Below are 14769 nucleotides of genomic sequence, written 5' to 3'. Positions count from 1 at the left end.
AAAAATTGAAAATTAGAGGAAACATCACCAAAATATTTTATATATGTTTAACAAAAAAAACTTTAAACAATAGGACATTGTCTGATGTCACATTCCCGCCCTTTACTGTCACATGCATCTTATTACACCACCTGTTATTGTAAAAGTATTACACCCCTACCCTTTGTTTTTCTACTTCTCATCATGTCTGTGTTAGCCCAGTCCCAGAGTTAGCCCATGTGAAACCCTAGTACAGAGACACTCAAACCATGGACCTCTGCATGTAGCCAAGTTTCGGTAAAATGCTCGGAATATAAACTATGAATTCTGTCTGGCTCCGAACTAGTGGAAACAGTTCAGCCTTGTTCCCATCTGATCTACATTATAACTATATAAGGGGACAGCAGGGGGCATGATAACTTTGTGGGGGTACAGGGGACATTATGGTATTGAGAACATTATTACCATATGATAATACATTTACACACAATCTGTGCTGTCCTACAGTATAGCTGCAAGTAGGCATTTTAGGTAGCTTAAAGTGACACTGTCCCCCCTTTGTGCATTCTGACATCTCTACACAGGTGTCAAGGGTAAATTTAGCGGTTTTCATACCTTATTTTAGATCATATGTCATGGTGCTTGTTCAAGTAAAAAAATAATCTTTTATCAACTGCAGATTGGGTTAAGTGGCAATAGCGCCACTTAGCCACACCCACCGCGCCACCGTTGGCCCCGCCCCATTGATGCCCATTGGTGGGCTGACCTAGAGGGGGTGGGGCCTAGACCTTTAGGCGAGCCTGTTCCAATGGCAGATGAGGGGGCGCCCATTTAACACAATCTGCAGATGATAAAAGATGACTTTTTACTTGATCAAGCACCATGACCTATGATCTAAAATAAGGTATGAAAATCGCTAAATTTACCCATTACGCCAGTGTAGAGATGTCAGAATGCACAAAGGGGGTGACAGGGTCACTTTAAGCTTCTTGAATAACAACAATATGACAGTGTGGCCCTCAGACCAAACAAAGGTAATAGCAGATGGTCCAGCTACACAGACATTTCTCCTGTGTAACATCCATATGCCAAATAGCACAAATCAATAGGTCACAATCTAAAGCCGAGTTCACACTTTTCATAGACATTATACCGTGTAGGTTTCAGTGAGGTTATAGATGGGAATTTTACTGCAATGAATGGAACCCACCGTGACATGTAACTGGTATTCTGCAACAGACAGAGCACACTGTGGATCTGTATATCCATGGCATGTCGAGAATCCACTATCTTTCCAACTGTAAGTTATTGGAGGTTTGTAAAAGCCCCATTTACGCACTTTGTTTCTGAACTTGTGTGAACCCGGCCAAAGTTTTTTTTTTTTTCAAACATGTGCTTTTTTTTTTTCAAATAATTTTTGAGCAAATTGTGGGGAAAAAACAGATATAACCTAAACAGAAATAAGTAGCTATATACTGAGTTTTATACATCAACCACCTGGTAGATATCTATAGTCTATTTCCAAAAAAAAGGGAAGATACTAAAGGTAAAAACAGATAAATTCACTTACTTCATAAGGCTGGTGTTCTTTTTACTGAATGGTCCTATTATCTTGAAAAGATGCTCCACTGCCCCGTTTTTGCCTAGGTATACAGCATTTACAGCTGGAATACAAAAAGGTTGGATGAATATAACGTAACAAAAAGTAATATGCTCATTTACTACACAGTATATATATATATATATATATATATATATATATATATATATATATGCGCGAGTGTGTGTGTCTGTGTGTGTGATTAAGCAGTAATATACTCATTTACAATACAGTATACATATACATGTGTATGTGTATATACATATATATGTGTGTATGTACATATAATAATGTATATATAGTAAAGCAAGAGCAATTAGAATGCAAGGTAGTTAGCATCCTATAAAGTGAAAAAATACAGTAAATATTAACTACTTAGCATCTCCTGCTCTATAACATGAAGCCTGCAGGCCTGCATTTTCAATGTGAATAATTCTCCTCATATAAAAAGACATTTTATGCTTCCTCGGGTGTGGGATCACTACTTGCCATGGATTACGTTTTCTCCTGGAAATGCCATGGTTTTCCCTGTGATCCCATATCCAAGGCCTTCCAGCTGATGCTTCAGAAGACAATAAGGGGTTGGCTGTCTACCTATCCTTACTTATACAGGAAGGATAAATGACTCTTCTATTACATTATTAATGTGATGTCATGTATCCCACCTGAGCCTGCCAGTACTCACAGTTCATACAGTACACACGTAACACTTGAAGACATGGAAGTAACAGCTTTGGATATTGCAGGTTTTGTTTGACCAGGTTGAGAGATATGTTCAGCGCTCCACTGACTCGTGCTTTTATTCCAAATTTTTTATCTATAAAAAAGGGAAAAATAATCATTTACTCAACTCACAAAACTAAGTATGTATTATTTTGCTTTTATCTCTACATATTTTATTAAAAGGGATTAAAGCTACATCTGGAGACTTCTTTTAAACAGCTATATCCCACCACGTTCCAAAGCTGAATCCCTTACAAAGGCCCTCTGACCTCCTCTGAGCTGTCTGACAACATAATACTATTCCATACATAAGAATTCTGCAGTTTCCTTTCTTAGATATCTGAACTGGTCCTCTATACAATATATCAATGTGTATAAATACATCGACAACTGGGTGTTACCATTTCTGGTGGTCAACTTACTTTTACACTTCCAGGAGAAATAAAAGAGCAGCACAACAATGCAGAGTTGTAACAAATGCTTTTGCAGAAATGTAATTTTATGCTAAATGTAAGTACTTACTCCAAAGCTGGCAGGTCCTCTAGCGTCATTTACAAATATGGATGACATGTCACACAGACCTGTCAAAAGTTTTGATCAATCTGGGTCTTAGTGCTGAGACCTCCACCGATCAATAGATATAGCTGGCAGAAGAACACAGCTGTGATTGTCTTTCTCCAGCTTGGCGCTCATTTCATCTCACGGCAGGAGAGGGGCTGTGATATTACAGGCAACTTAATGACAAGACGAATTATGAATTGACCTATTCCTAACCCTTGCAGGGTGGAACCATTTGTTCTCCGTCAAGGAGTTAGATCTAAGGGACCTAACACATGAAGCGATAATCTGCCAAAACCAGACAATGTAGCAGATTATCACTCTGTGTAATAAAGACAACGTTGACTGTTGCTTCAGGCACTGGCTCTTGAAGTGGTTATCCAGCGCTACAAAAACATGGCCACTTTCTTCCAGAGTAAGCACCACTCTTGTCTCCAACTTGGGTGGGGTTTTGTAATCCAGTTCCACTAAAGCTAATGGGGCTTGATTGCAAATGACATCTGAACTGGAGACAAGAATGGTGAAGAACACTGGGAAAAGTGGACAGGTATGTGTGTGTATATATTATATATATATTATATATATATATATATATATATATATATATATATATATATACATATACATGCACGATTATTGAGCTGTGTAATGGGCTCAGCAGATCGGCACTCGCATATGCAGAATACCAGGCCCTGTAATACAGCTCTAACTAAATCTTTATAGACGCTTCCCAGTAAATATTTTGTGGCACCGAGCTAATGTTCTACACTAGGGACACAGATTTCCACCTCTTACACTCACACACATTTCAATGCCCTATGTATTGTGTAAGTTATAACAGAGTTGAAATGAAAAATTATATATCAACAGAAACTCCATCATAGGGCTGGGTGAGTAATCAAAATAATTTGAAAATCGATTTCGAGCACTTTGAAAATCATAAATTCGATTTTCAAAAAAAAAAAAAAGTTCTCTGACCTGCAGGGGAAGCAGTGGCACTCTGAGCAAGCTGCTCCTCCTGCAGGTCAGAGCGCCCCCTGCTGGGCCGCCCGCCCACACCCAGGAGGTTGCAACTGCTGCCTGCCACCAAAAGAGATGGCCACCCATCCGCACTGAGGAGTTCTGAGAAAATTCTGCTTGGAAATTAAGCAGTGTGAACAACAGAGCGGAAATTCCATTGAACACAATTGAGACATTGCGCTGTTCATATTTTACGGGAGGAATTTCAAGCGGAAATTAAGAGCAAATTTCTCTTCAATTCCTCACCTATTCCTCAGTGTGAACCCACCCTTAGGTGGAGAGCTTGTTTGGTAACGCACATAGAGTAATTCTACTATAAACATGTGTTCATATTATAAAACGAGATTTAAATGGATTGCAGACAAACCTTTTGGTCCTATCTTTGCCAGCAAACTGTGAAGAAGTACCATTAGCTCCTCATTTGGTGGGGAGTCCTTACTGGCACTGAGCAGCAATTGTAGCAAGATCTGTGTCCCTCCTTTGGAAATAAGTACATTTATTCTCCTTCCCCCACCTAGGAAAGAAAAAGCATACTGCATTCAAACATGGGAACCACTGTTTATACATCAGGATCAATAAAATTTGTAAAAACTTAAACTAACATAATTTGTAAAATTAAGCTTAAAGGGGTACTCGGGTGAAAATCTTTTTCTTTCAAATCAACTGGTTTCAGTTAGTTATAAAGATTTGTAATTTACTTCTATTTAAAAATCCCAAGTCTTCCAATAATTAACAGCTTCTGTATGTCCTGCAGGAAGTGGTGTTTTCTTTTCAGTCCGTTGTTGTCGTCTTTGGCTGGTCTCCCTGGAAAGTTCCTGTTTTAGACAGAGGTGGCAGCAGAGAGCAGCGTATCAGACTGGAAAGAATACACCACTTCCTTCAGGACATACAGCAGCTGATATTACTGGACAATTTGAGATTTTTAAATAGAAGTAAATTACAAATCTAGCTGATTTGAAGGAAGAAGATATTTGCCAGAGTACACTTTTAATTTCAAATGTACACACATCTCTAACATTATACAGACTGAGTGATATAGATCAGAAGCCGATACACATTACTTCCCCACCGATGCCGACCCTGAGTCCCTGGGGGGGAAGGGATGCGGCGGGCAGCCGGGTGTCTGGTAGCTATGAATGAAGTAATGCCGCCCGCCGCATCCCCTCCCGGGACTCGGTCGGCATCGCTGACAAGGTGGGGGGGTTCTGCGGAGTGATGATTGACGCTAAACCCCGCATTCACCTGCTGTAGTGCAGTGTCGGCCCATGTAACTGGTGAAAGGCACTGAGCCTGACGACCCCTGATAATTTACTGCAGCCTCAGGGGACCCCCACTCTGAAGCGTGTGGGGATGCAGAGCACTGAACCCTGATTGGCTGCACGCTACCAAGCCAGTCAGGGTTCAGTGCTCTGCTGCTAATGAGACGGAGAGCGACGCCGGCTGGGTGACGTCACCGAACCGGAAGGAGAAGAGGATCCGAGCCACAAGCTGCAAGATCACGTGACCGGACCGGAGATCTCCTTGGGGGGCCAAAAAACAACAGGTAAGTATATTAGGAAAGGGTTAACCTTGGTTAACCCTTTCCTTTGCTAAATTACTGATTTTCCCTGGAATACCCCTTTAAGTGTAAAATAATAAACTTCTCCCTGTTCCCCACAGCTGGAACTTCTTAGTGATTGGCTGAGCGGCCTGCCACTGTAGACACCGGCTCAGAAGTTCCAGAGGCAGCGTGGAAAAGAATTTTTTTTTTTTTTAAACATATATCAGCCGCTGGCCACGCATCACTATTATGTGTAATGATGCGTGGTCGGTGGCCGAGCAATTTTCATCATGTTGAATAGAGCCTTTACAGAATCAGACTTATATGCAATTGGCAAGATGTCACACATTGGGCCCACACCTAACATGGCTGAAAGTAAGTATCTTCTCCTTGTCTAGAATATAAAGGTAGGAGAACACTAAAGTCCAAAGGTCTCTAAAGGTGCCTATACACCTTCAATAACAGTTATAACTTCTGTCCTCCCCCATACTCCCCAAAAGACCCCAGTGCCTTTTGTCTGTGACCCCCTCCTCCTAGTCTGCAAGTTCTTCCAAGCAGGGCTCTCACTTCACATGTTTGGCAGGATACTTATATGTATATCTCTGTAATGTCTGATTTTTGTCTATGTATGTATCCCCAGATTAGTAAAGTGCTGCTGAAACACAGCCGAGCATTCCTGTACTCTCTATGTTAAAGGTTACGCCACAGAAAGGCAGCCCTGGTGGCATCTTATCTCTCCAAATACAAAGGGTCGGGCAGTGATTTTCCATCATGCTGACCCCTATCTCCACCAGTGTCATCTGTCGGTGGAGCCTTGGGAGGACCCCATACACCTTATAATGACAAAAGCAGTGGGTATGGCTGACTACACCATAACGTGTATGAGGATCATAAGTTGCTCAATGTAGTGACTCCGGAGCACTGGTTAAAAAAAATACTTGATTTACATAAAAACACTGTATTCCAGCAAAACAAAATGCTGCTAAGCAAATATCCAAGATACAGTGGAGATAGGCCAGATGGAAAGGGCAACGTGTTCAGAAATAGCTAAAGCAATAAACACTCAATCAAAGCCATTTCCAGCCGTCTACATAATATGCAGAACAGAAATCTGGAATCAATGTTCCTTCAGCTGCATTTCAGAGTGGTTACATGACATCCAAATCCATGCCCATACTATAGTTACATTTTTATTGCTAATACAAATAGATCCTCCCGAGACCGCATCTCTCATCCTATTTCCAGCTACGCTCTAAAGATGATGTCCGAATATAGAAACTTACCAGCTGACATCAGTTCATTGAGGATATTTACAATATTTAGTATGGTTTGATGGTCCCTGGTATTCTGGGGGAACAAAGATCATGGGTTAGAAACTCAGGAAGCATTGTTGTAGGGAGTACACCCAAAATGACAAATATCATGGGAAATTCAAATGTGCTCATTTTTAGTATTTTATTTATTATTTTATTAAGTCATTTGTTATCTTAGTCTCTTAAAGCTGATGGTGGGCAACAACCCCGAATACTTACCATTATAGTAATAACTATAAAGAAGTAGAATACCCTTCTCCCACTTCTACTGATCTGCCTATGAATAAGCTGCACTGCAGCAGCTGAGGCCACCTCGTCTCTAGTAACTATAGACAACTTCTCCAACGTACAGGCTGAACTGACAGCCTTCTCTAATATAGGAAAAGCTGTCAATCAACCTGCATAGGTAGGGCTCTCAGGACTCTCACTGTCCCTCCTCGTGGTCCTGACTGTCTAACGCTTTGGAGTTATTCATCTATATATATATATATATATATATATATATATATATATATATATATATATATATATATATTTCATATATATATATATATATATATATATATATATAATCACACAGCTTCTCTCCTTCCATCATATCCTGTACTCGGATAGGGCGGCATCCCTGACAGGTTCACTTTAAGTAATGGAATGTGCAGTATAATCCAGTGTTTGATCATTTACTGGAAAAACAATTGTGCAGAGAAGAAGAATTAGATGAAGATGACTGAACAGAAACAATGCGTATACACAGAAAGAATGTGCCCTTACCTCCAGTGTACAGAGGATGACTTCCACACCAGTGGACCCTTTGGCAGTCATTTCTTTCCTTGTTTTTTCTTAAAAAAAAAAAAAGTGAGTTATACAACACCATTCTATTATTCAAATGTAATAAGATGAAATATATGTGTTATATTTATAAACTTACTTTAAGTGTCTGCAATACACTAATATTTTTTACTCTTATACCATATGCGTAGGAGTGCCTGGCCTTCTAGAACAAGGGTCAGATATGATCCCAGACATGAGCACATCCCTATGCACACCGCCTTTTACACTTACCATCCACACAGGTGGCTAAGGAATATCACAGTGAGAGATCAAACATGGTGTAAAGTGAAACTGGCTCAGTTGCCCCTAGCAACCAGATTCCACCTTTGATTTTCCAAAGAGTCTGTGAGGAATGAAAGGTGGAATCTGATTGGTTGCTAGGGGCAACTGGGCCAGTTTCACTTTACACCATGTTTGATATATATCCCCCCCCCCCGTAGCTCATATTCCAGCAGTATAGCTCCCTCCCAGGACATCTGACATGCTGATGAACACTGACAAATGCCAAGCGCCTCCTCCTAAAAGCGGCACACAGCACTGCGTCCATCCTATAGTAATAAACATATATGATTGTATATATATACATGCATGTCTATGGGCGAGACAGCTGCTAACAGCTATTGATGCCTTTATTACAGTCTTTATACAGTGCAAATTTTTGCCTTCTAGATGATATGTTCCAGGAAGGTGGTGTTCAGGGGGTAACTGCATCACTTAGGTTACACATACTAATACCACAGGTCTTCCAAAACGGTCGCAAATGCAACGTCCAAAAATTTCAGACCTGTTTCATCTCCCTTCATAACGTTATAGGTAGTGCTGAGTGAACTTGAAGAACCGTTTGGGTTCGGCAAGGTTCTCTGAACCCGAACACTCATCTTTTGACTCCCGTCGGCTGCAGGATATGTATGCTGTCCTAGGGAGTCCTGGAAAACAGGAATACCGCCTATGGCAGTCCCAGGGTAGCTTCCAACTTCTCCAGCCACCAAGTGACCAATGCCCAGCGTTCGGGTTCAGAGGACATCAGGCAAGTTTGCTCAACACTAGTTATAGCCTCAGGCCTACCTGGTTTAGTTCTACAGCTACAGTTTTTAGGCTGGGTTCACACACAGTATATTTCAGTCAGTATTGGGTCAGTATTTTGCAACCTCAAGCAGGAGTGGATTAAAAACACAGAAAGGATCTGTTCACACAATGTTACAATTAAGTGGATGGTCGTCATATAACGGTAAATAACTGCCATTATTTCAATACAACGGCCGTTGTTTTTAAATAACAGCAAATATTTGCCGTTAAATGGCGGCCGTCCACTCAATTTTAACATTGTGTGAACAGAGCCTTTCTGTATGTTCAATCCGCTCCTGGTTTTGGTTGCAATAAGAGGACCAGAATACTGACTGAAATATACTGTGTGTGAACCCAGCCTAAATGCGGAAAGTAATACAGGACACTGATACTGTCAAAGCCTAATTTCTGCACACAACCAAATGACAGACAAGATGGAATAAGTAAATCGACATAGTAAAGCAGCTTTAAAGTAAGGTAAACATATATTATCTGCAAATGTACAAAAGATACATGCAAGATTACTGAAATCCACCTATAGTGCATGTGACCCCAGACATGAGCACATCCCTATGCACAGCACCTTCTACACTCACCATCCACAGGTTGCTTAGGGAGATCACAGTAAAATACACTCATAGTTCATATCCCAGCAAGGTGCAGGATGCAGTATAGCTCCTTCCCAGCACCTCTGACATGCTGATGAACACTGACAAATGCCAAAGCCCTCCTCCTGAGAGCGGCACACAGCACTGCGTCCATCTGAAGTGAAATTATTTTTAGCTATCATGATTTTTCCACTACATGTGATGTTTACAGCGAGTTATGACAGTTATTACAAGTTGTTATGTTCTTTGGCTTGGAGGCAAATGATGAAATTCCACACTGGGAACAGTATTCCCTGTTATCCAGCAGTGCACCCAGCCAAGGCTTACAGGCTAATAATTTGTAATTAATAAAAAAGTTTTATTAGAGATGTGTCGCTGCCAAGCAATAACTGGGAATGGACGAGCTTCCACTCAAATAGATATATTGCAGACATCAAACCAAAGGTTCATTAGACCTCAAGTGACGTGATATGTTTGTATACTGTATAAATTTAAACCAAACATTTCTTATACTTACCTGTCCAGTCCTTCTCAAGAGGTAGTTACCAATTATTGAGGTTTTCCTGTATGCAATGTAAGATAACTGGCAAGATCCTTCTGTACAATTCCTCTCAGGTACCAAGAAAAGTACTGCCACTTCCTATTTGGAATGTGGCATGAAGTGACATTCATAGCAGTGTCACATTTCATGCACATCACCACATCATTAAGGTCTCATCCACACGTCCGCAAACTTTATGCATAATTATTATGGATCCAAATTTATATTCCTTTGGTTTCTATGTGCCTATTCACACATCCTCAAATTTTGCGGATCTGAGCTGCAAAAAAACATGTGTACAGGGGCCAAAATCCATGCCGCAAAAAAGAAAAAGCGCATGTAGTGTGCACTGAATGGCTACCTCAATGTAATGTTCTGTAAAGCACAGAGCACTGCTGATGCACATTCGTAGTGTGGTCCGTGGTCGTGAGGCTGCACTACGAACATGTGAATTTAACCTTAGTGAGTGAATGTATTTTGGCAAGAAAAGCAGTTGTAGAATCCATTTTTATTACAAAACTTAAAAGGGAATTAATAAATCTCTTTCTATACCCAAAAAGTGAGAGATCTAAGAAGGATGAAGCGGCAGGAAGAAGCTGCCAGGGGCTGCCTTGCTGACAGTGATAACAGATTCTATTTAAAGGGGTATTCTAAGAAAAATTAACTTATCCCCTACCACAGGATAGGGGACAAGTAAGAGATCACTGGGGGTATGACCTTGAACTCTGGCGATCTCCGTATTGGCCTCCGACTTCGGTGTTTTGAATAGAGCCACGGTTATGACACAAGACTCGCAGCTCTATTAACTTCTATCGAAATGCCGGAGAAAGTCGAGTACGCACTCTTCCAGCGGCCCCATTTATTTCTATGGTGGTGCCGGTGAGAGCCGAGCATGTGCTCCTCCAGCTTACTCTGCTGTCCAGCACCTTCACATAAATGAATAGAGCCGCCAGTCACATGCCATACCCACGGTTCTATTCATACCACAAAAACTTGGTGTGTGGGAGGGGGCAATACAGAGATCACTGGAGGGTTTGGAGGTCGGACCCCCGTGATCTCTAAATTGTCCCCTATCCTGTGGTTAGTGGAAAATTAATTTTTCTAAGACTAACCCTTTAATCCTTTAGCTTCTGCTGCTTCTAGGTATCACTGTACACAGCAAACTGTAGAAGCCAATTTACAATGAACTCCATCAGCCAAATCATCATACACATCAGTATCTACACTACAGGCTTGGCTATTGCCTGGATTGTGAGTATAAATGTGAATAAATGATAAGAATCCTTAGTCTATGAAGCCAGTCTCCTGCAGGTGCCAGCTAGGGAGTGAAGCACACTGCTGCACGCTTCCCCTAAACTGAAACCCGATGATACTGATGAAGTGTCACTGTTGTTATAACATTCTAAATCTAAATCAACAGTAGCTGTGAAATAAAGCAAGTTTGCAATATACTTTTTTTTTTTTCTTTTTTTTAAGTTATCACGGCAAACTGTTTTCTGGCTGTTTTTTTTTTGTTGGAAAAACAGGAAGTCCTGTGTTTCCCAGGCCATCTGAGCGCTCACAGAGAGAAGGCAGTCATGTGATTGTCGGACACATTGAGCTGTGACTCTCTGTACTGGCCGGAATTCCTGTGTTTAGTCTCTTTTTTTCCAACCAGCACAAGTCTAAAAATCTGCCTTCAGGACACTGGACCTGGATTTCTGGTAAGTACAGCTTTCTTTTACAGCATGACAACAACAAAAAAAATGAATGTATATCGTTTTATATCACTTCTACTGTTAATTTAGATTTTCAAAGTTTTAACGACAGTGACACTTTAATACTGCCTATTTTTCATACACGGCAGAAAAATGCCTACATGTCATAATCTTCAAAACACACCAATAGAAAAAAAAGGGCCATACCTTGGGTTTGAGCCAAGTGGAGGATTTTAGCAGTGACAAATCTTGCATTATCTATATCCATGGCGGATGACTCTGTGTTGATCTTCTCCAGCTGGGACAGAAGACTCACAATCCGAGAATTGTTGGAAAGGCTGCACAATAACAATGGATATTCAGTTTATCAACACGATGAGCGATGCATTTTGACAGTATACACTATGAACATTTATAGGTCTGCTTACAAGTCATTCTCTTTGTGTGATCTGTGGTTGTTCCCAATAAAACACACTCATGCTGCAGAAGTGTTGGCAGAACATAAATCATGGGAAATAAATGATAATAAAGGTAGGCTTTAATCGTAGCAGCACAGGAAAGTTTTGGAATCAGGGCGATACTGCTACTACAATTAAAAGGGACACTCCAGTGAAAGTGATCTTATCATCTGGCCTGATGCTGTTTTAAAGGTTACTTGAACTTGCCTGACAGTGCTCCTACCAATGCAATGCCAATGGTGCCAGCTTCACTGCTCAGAGCTTCCAGATCTCTGCCAACGCACATGGGAAATGCCTATGGCTGAGGCAGGTTAATGCTGCAGCTAGTCATTTCATATGTTCCGGTATAAATAACAGAAAACTCTGGGCAGCAGGGATGGCTCTGAATGTTTTTTATGTTGTTTTCTAGACAACCCTAAGGGTGCCTTTACTAAGAGAGATTTATCTGACAGATTTTTGAAGTCAAAGCCAGGAATGGATTTGAAAAGCGGAGAAATATCAGTCTTTCCTTTATGACCTGTTTCCTGTTTATAGTCTGTTCCTGGCTTTGGCTTCAAAAAATTGTCAGATAAATCTCTCTGTGTAAAGGCACCCTTATACCATAAACACACCGCGACTCTTTGTGCCACAAAAATATTAAGCTGAACTATCCATCTACAGCTGAAGTCTTAGGGCTCTATTACACGGGGCGATTATCGTGCAAAAAACGTTAAATCGTTTGAATTTATACAATGATAGCTTTGTGTAAATGCAGGTGACAATCAAACGACCAACGAGAAATCGTTCATGTGTCGTTGATCCTCGACTTTGTACTGACAACAAAAATCATCGTTAGTCATTTGCTAATGGTTCATTGTGATTCTATATTGTTCGCTTTTTTGCCTGGATCAGATGGAGTAAACGATCGTAGTAGCTAACAACTATCTGTGTAATATGGTGAATGATTTCAAGTTCTTGTTTGGTATTATCGTTAATCATTAAAAATCGCTTCATCTAACAGGAGCCTTAGCAATACATGGAGTTGTAAGCAATCTTGAAGCGCTACAATCAAGGTGTAGCTCTAAGCCTTAAACAACCCCACCTTTACATTGCAGGAGTCAAGTGGTTATTCCAATGAAACAATTCACTCTCCTTAGACCTCTTTCAAACCATTGATACATAATGGACCAGAAGGGTGCTGTATGACTCCTAAACTAACTATGTATGCCACTGTATTGTATGGCTGAGCTGACATATGGCTGACAATCTGGAGCCATCCTGGATATTTACGCCAGATGCAACAAACCGGTATCCCACTCAGTGGCCTACAGGATGACTCTGGTATAATTCCCCTCTGGGAACATTTCATGAAATTTTTTTTTGATCCCCAGCAACCAGGCTGGCTGGCAACTATGCTGAAAGTGTCACTGTCGTTTAATTCTTATTTATTTTTTTTTCAGAAATCAATAGTTGTGTTTATTGGCGGAAAAATGCATACATCACCGGGCTAACTTGTCAGTGTCAGCACTGACCTCTCTGACCTGTGAATAGAGGCTGCTCCTGTTGTGTAATCCTTTGTCCTCTGTTCTCTGCTGCCGACTAATCTCCCTCCTTTCTAGCCCCCCCCCCCCCTCCCCTCCCTCTTCATAGAACAGACAGGGGCATGTCTGATGCAACAAAACACAATTTCCTGATAATGAGCAGTGAATGAAAGAAGAGGAAGGGAAAGGCTTTTTGAATGCACATAATGTAATTTTTTTTGAATGCACATAATGGCATTTTTGCCTAATAAACCCAATTACAAAGTTTCCTAAAATTGCCTTTACTATTGATTTCTGCAAAAAAAATAAATAAATAAATACACGCCAGTGACACTTGAATCATTTGACATATGTAAACCTGGCCTTATCAGGTTCATACTACCTGGGCACTATAATGTGGCACTATGGTCGTGTGCAAATCATCTCATATTTGTCATATTACAACACTTTGCTCTACGATGCTTTTAGTTTGTCAGATCAGGTTGTGGTCAGGTCAAGACATTCTAAAGTAGTATGGGAGAAAAAGTAGTCTTACTGAGCTTTTAACTAACAGAATAGACTTCTTGCTTATATGCTTATCTCTAAAAAATGTCCAATCGTTGTGGATTTGAAACAATTACATATACCGAAACCAGATCAAGCACATTCCTGGTACAGCATCTAAATAAGAAGCTGCCAAGTATGAGTCCCCAGAGATTTGCAGTGGAGCACATTAGCAGCCCGTGTTATCCCAAGTTATCGTCACCTGTCCAGGGTTCGGCCGTCAGATGCTGCACGTCCTCTGGAGCGCCATCTGTCACCATGCTCACTTGTCCTTGTGTCAATACCAAAGAAACATGTGCTTGCCAGAAACAAAGATCAGATATCATACTAATAAGTTACCAAGCATTATGGAGTCTCAGAATGTATCAAATATCACAAAGCTCCGCACCCGAGGAACCCAAGCTCCTGTAACAAACAATCTTATGAGAGAACAGGCCGACAAATCCACATCAACTAAAGGAGCACAGGGGTTAAGGTAAGGAAACGGGCTTCGTTTCTCTGGGCCTTATTGGTAGTTCCATTTGTCCAGCTACAGACTGGACTACAGATTGATGAAGACGGGGGGAACAAAATGGGGTCATTTGTATTCACAATTTGGAGTGCGACAGAAAAGGATACCATGGTCAGGGCCGGTCTGGTCTTTTTACAATGTACATTCAAGTCTAAAAGTTAAAAACTAATGATTGATGGGAGACTAACGTAACAACTGTGAAGGCATCGCCACTTTTTATTTCAACACGCTGTGTAGTATTTATTCACGTTTCTAGTATTAG

At 40.8% G+C, this 14769-nt stretch overlaps 1 protein-coding gene across 6 annotated transcripts in view; it reads right to left on the bottom strand.

The window, feature by feature from the left end:
• The window catches only part of AGTPBP1 (ATP/GTP binding carboxypeptidase 1), a 96746-nt gene that overhangs the window by 57133 nt on the left and 24844 nt on the right, over positions 1 to 14769 (bottom strand). For 4 of the 6 annotated variants that reach the window (XM_069961778.1, XM_069961779.1, XM_069961775.1 and 1 more), the window contains exons 3-8: positions 11683 to 11813; positions 7505 to 7572; positions 6704 to 6767; positions 4248 to 4394; positions 2265 to 2396; positions 1550 to 1643 (exon numbers count right to left, since the gene is read on the bottom strand). In XM_069961778.1, the coding sequence (XP_069817879.1) occupies positions 1550 to 1643; positions 2265 to 2396; positions 4248 to 4394; positions 6704 to 6767; positions 7505 to 7572; positions 11683 to 11813 (636 nt within the window). Of the gene's footprint in view, positions 1 to 1549; positions 1644 to 2264; positions 2397 to 4247; positions 4395 to 6703; positions 6768 to 7504; positions 7573 to 8629; positions 8720 to 9225; positions 9313 to 11682; positions 11814 to 14769 lie in introns of those variants that run through there. The other 2 variants (XM_069961780.1, XM_069961781.1) reach the window with 2 other exon arrangements.

Source organism: Dendropsophus ebraccatus, chromosome 3 (assembly GCF_027789765.1).
Source record: "Dendropsophus ebraccatus isolate aDenEbr1 chromosome 3, aDenEbr1.pat, whole genome shotgun sequence".
NCBI classification, from domain to species: Eukaryota; Metazoa; Chordata; class Amphibia; order Anura; family Hylidae; genus Dendropsophus; species Dendropsophus ebraccatus.
Note: the sequence above shows the minus strand (reverse complement) of the source record. Positions and strands in the feature narration are given on the sequence as shown.